The sequence below is a fragment of the Geospiza fortis genome, unplaced genomic scaffold (assembly GCF_000277835.1).
Source record: "Geospiza fortis unplaced genomic scaffold, GeoFor_1.0 scaffold40, whole genome shotgun sequence".
NCBI lineage: Eukaryota > Metazoa > Chordata > Aves > Passeriformes > Thraupidae > Geospiza > Geospiza fortis.
The window spans coordinates 9,040,368-9,043,968 of record NW_005054297.1 but is presented as its reverse complement, the minus strand read 5'-3'; the positions used below and the strand labels follow the sequence as shown (position 1 = coordinate 9,043,968).

Below are 3,601 nucleotides of genomic sequence, written 5' to 3'. Positions count from 1 at the left end.
CCCTGCTTTAAAAAACCTGCAATTTCACATTCCATTACTGGCCTTAAGAATGCCCAGCTCCAACAGCCTCTGATGGATCCAAGATGACCTTAGGAGAGTCAGTCTTTGCAGTATCAGCTCCAGGTTTGTATTATGCTCAGAAGACACAAGCTAAGTAAAATACAGCTTATCTATCATGAGGATTGTAAGAGGAGCAAATATCACACTCCTTACTTGCTTCTCAGCTCTTAGAAAATAGTTTTGCTGCTCACCTATCAAGGCAAGGGCATTGCTAGCCACACCAAAGCAGGGCAGGAGTGGAGCCATGTGTGGAGTAGCATAGGAAGCTATTCCACTACTACTTCATCATTACACAAACATGCTAGCAGCAGGACCACCTTCATCAATTACACTGCTTATCATGGGACAAAGTCTACTAGCTCTCAGTCATGGTTTGGTCCTTCTGCTCTAGTTACAGATAATTCATTCCCCTGGGAATTTGTTTCTGCTGTTACTAGCTACTGTAAGTGTACACACCATTCTGCTATTGCACAACTACCTACAAACTTGCAGTAACTTCTAAAAGCTTTCTTTAGAAGCCCAAGGTTTCAGGCAGTACTGTTTTAAACTATTTAATATAAACTTATTTAGAATATGTAAACCAATTTGCACTAACAAGTAATGCTCTCCAGAGAAACAGGCAAGTTTAAGTTAAGCTTTGGTAATTGCAATTAAGTTATCAAAGAAGTAACTGCCATCTGTCAGAACATCTGCTTTGGCGTCTGCCACTCCAAACTCCAAGATGTGAAAACGCCACCCGAAGCTGCAAATCTTGCTTTACCGTAAACAACATAGTCCGGTTTTCTGCAATGTCAGTTGGCTGCACAACACTGTGTCCATAGATGAGTTGACTTTTTAGGTTCAGTGAAATTGCATCTTCTTCAAAAGATCTGACAAAGCTGTTACTCCTAAGGCTTCCCTCTTGGAAATCCTTCTTAAAAGCAAAGGAACGAAGTCCAGGTTGAGAAAAAGATTTCCTAATTGGCCTTTTTTCCTCCTCCTCATTGACCAAGGGCTGGAACACAGACCGCAATTTGCTGCTGAAAGAGAAACCTCCAAAGTTACTGGCAGTTTCATGTTGTTGGGATGATGTGCTGAAATCTGAATTTTTTGTACAACTTGCACGATTGAATTTCTCAATGCATTCATCTATGAGTGCTGGAGGTGCATTTTTATGTGCTACTGTTACCCGTCCACAGAAGAGCACCTCAAACTTTTTGGCAAAAGGGTCTTCAACATCTGAGAGATTATTCTGAAACTCTTCTTGACGGGCAATTTTTCCAGCTTGTCGAATAGAGCTTATAATCTCAGGCACCTACAAGAGGGGGAAAAATACACATTAGCATCTGGTACTTTATGACAAACAAATTGCAAAATCAAGAGGCTCCCTGTTGTGATTTTCCTTTGATTTAGTTTCAAAAATAAAAGACCAGTTGAAGTGATTTTGCATTTATTCAAGAGACACATTATAGCAGTTAAACACTAAGAAGAGGAATATCTCATCTGTCTCCTTGCCAGGAGTTCACAGTCATCAACACTTTGTCAAAAGAACTTTATCCCTTGCAATGCTCTTCATCTTCAGTAAAACTTTTGCCACTGAAACAACCTTTATAATGTGACAAATTCCAACCCAAAATGAAAGATAAAAGTATTTCAAAAAGCATACAAGAAGCCATGGACTAATTAATTGGTAAAGTTATTTAATGTGTTATTTTTCACTCCCTTCTCTTATGCAAACAGTCATATCATGTAGGTTAATGAGTCTCTTGCAAATTTGCTTTTCCCTTCATAATAGCATATTACATTGTTATGGCAGTTTGGTGGGGTTTTTAAAAAATGCAAATAGCTGTATTTTTTAACAACTATATTCATTTTTTTACATGTTCATTTTTATTCTACTATCCTAGATGACACTCTTAAATAATATTACCTCACATACAGTATGACTTGCAGGGCAACTGTATGAGACAGCAGTCTGTACAGATCACAGATGTTGTAATTATTACCCAAACTGCCATGTGACACATTCTGAGGGACAGTAAACGGTCTCAGCTGCTGGTATGGTTAGATGGCAGTGATAGGCATATGCTCTCTGCTAAGCTGCTGTGAGGCCAATGCTTGGTTACATCACACTGCTTTGACTGACCCAGGAGATAAGGGTTCTTCTGCAGTCTGTGCTGCTCCTGCGGTAATGAAAAATGTGAAGCCACCATCTATGATTACAACTGCTAATTCTGCCAGTTTTATTTACCAAATTTACTTTGAGAAAAATCCACACAAAGTGTGCTGATTTCCTGACAAAACAGATTTCCCCTGTCAAGCATCAACTGGAATTTGCTTTACTTAAAAATTTTTGGTTGCAGATAGTACAGAACGAAGCCTGGGAAAGGCAGACTAAAATAGCAGCCCAGAAGAACCACCTCCCTTGTGAGAAAAGGCATCCCTAAACCTAGAGAATATTCTGGAGACCTGGCCTCTGGTTTTTTTCAGACATTTTTACAGTTACCTATTGCTTAATCATAATGCAGTAATGTGCATAAACCAACTGAGGAAACAGCAAAGGACTTGAGGGGAAAAAAATCTGAACTGTGAAAATTGAATGAATATTCTGGGTGCTTATAAAGACCTCAATATGATTCCTTTTATAGACAAAGAAACAAAGATATGGATAGATAGGCAGGTAGGTAGGTAGATAGAGAGAGAGAGAGATTCACACACATATAGTGGATTTAAAACATTACAAAATAGGAACTCAGGAAGTATTACTTCACCCTTCAGCACAAGGCATGAGTCATTAGCTAATCTTTCAGCAAAGACAATAGGGAAGAATGGGCAAGAAAAGGAGGGTCAGGAATTTTTAAGTCCATTCTCTGATATGTCACAAACCAGACAGAAAGCCTTGGGCTCAGGCAGCTTTGTGCTGAACTTCATCATATGCAAGAACACCACTGAGGGTATAACAAATCTTTAGTACCTTAAACAATATGTATTTGCTCTACAGTGAGTTTAAGGTCTACCTCCGTTTTATTTACTCAACACTCCTTCAAAGAAACAATTCTGAGTGGCATAACATATCAGAATTACAGTAAAACATAAAACGTCATTCAACGCACATTTGAAGCTGCAACTGCTTTAGCAATTTTTAATAAACATGTTTTACTCTTGTGGGAGTGTCAGGACTCACCAGCCATAGGCAATTTTACTACTGAGCTGCCCAGGATACATGCAGAGACCAGCAATCCCACCTCCACTTTTGCTGAGGCTGCAGAGGCAGCAGCAATGGACTGAGGCATGTTCTGAACTCTGCTTACTTTGGTAAAGCCAGGAACATCAGCTCTTAAAAGAGGACCACTATCTCAACCACAGTTGAGCTCCCCCAGCTACACACACCTCAATGACTATATGGACAGTTTCCAGCAGCGCAGGTGCTGCAAGGGTTACAGCTGAGCTTAAAGCTCTGACAAGGCATTAGGGATCCAGCACATCTATGCTCTTACTGAATTTAACTTCTTCAATGTTTTTTGTTAACAAACACCTTGAACATTGACAAAATAGCTATTCA

At 39.5% G+C, this 3,601-nt stretch overlaps 1 protein-coding gene across 1 annotated transcript in view; it reads right to left on the bottom strand.

Moving 5' to 3' along the window:
* The window catches only part of TBC1D1 (TBC1 domain family member 1), a 94,261-nt gene that overhangs the window by 45,676 nt on the left and 44,984 nt on the right, over positions 1-3,601 (bottom strand). Inside the window, exon 3 of the mRNA XM_031064443.1 lies at positions 821-1,354. Within this exon, the coding sequence (XP_030920303.1) occupies positions 821-1,354 (534 nt within the window). The remainder of the gene's footprint in view (positions 1-820; positions 1,355-3,601) is intronic.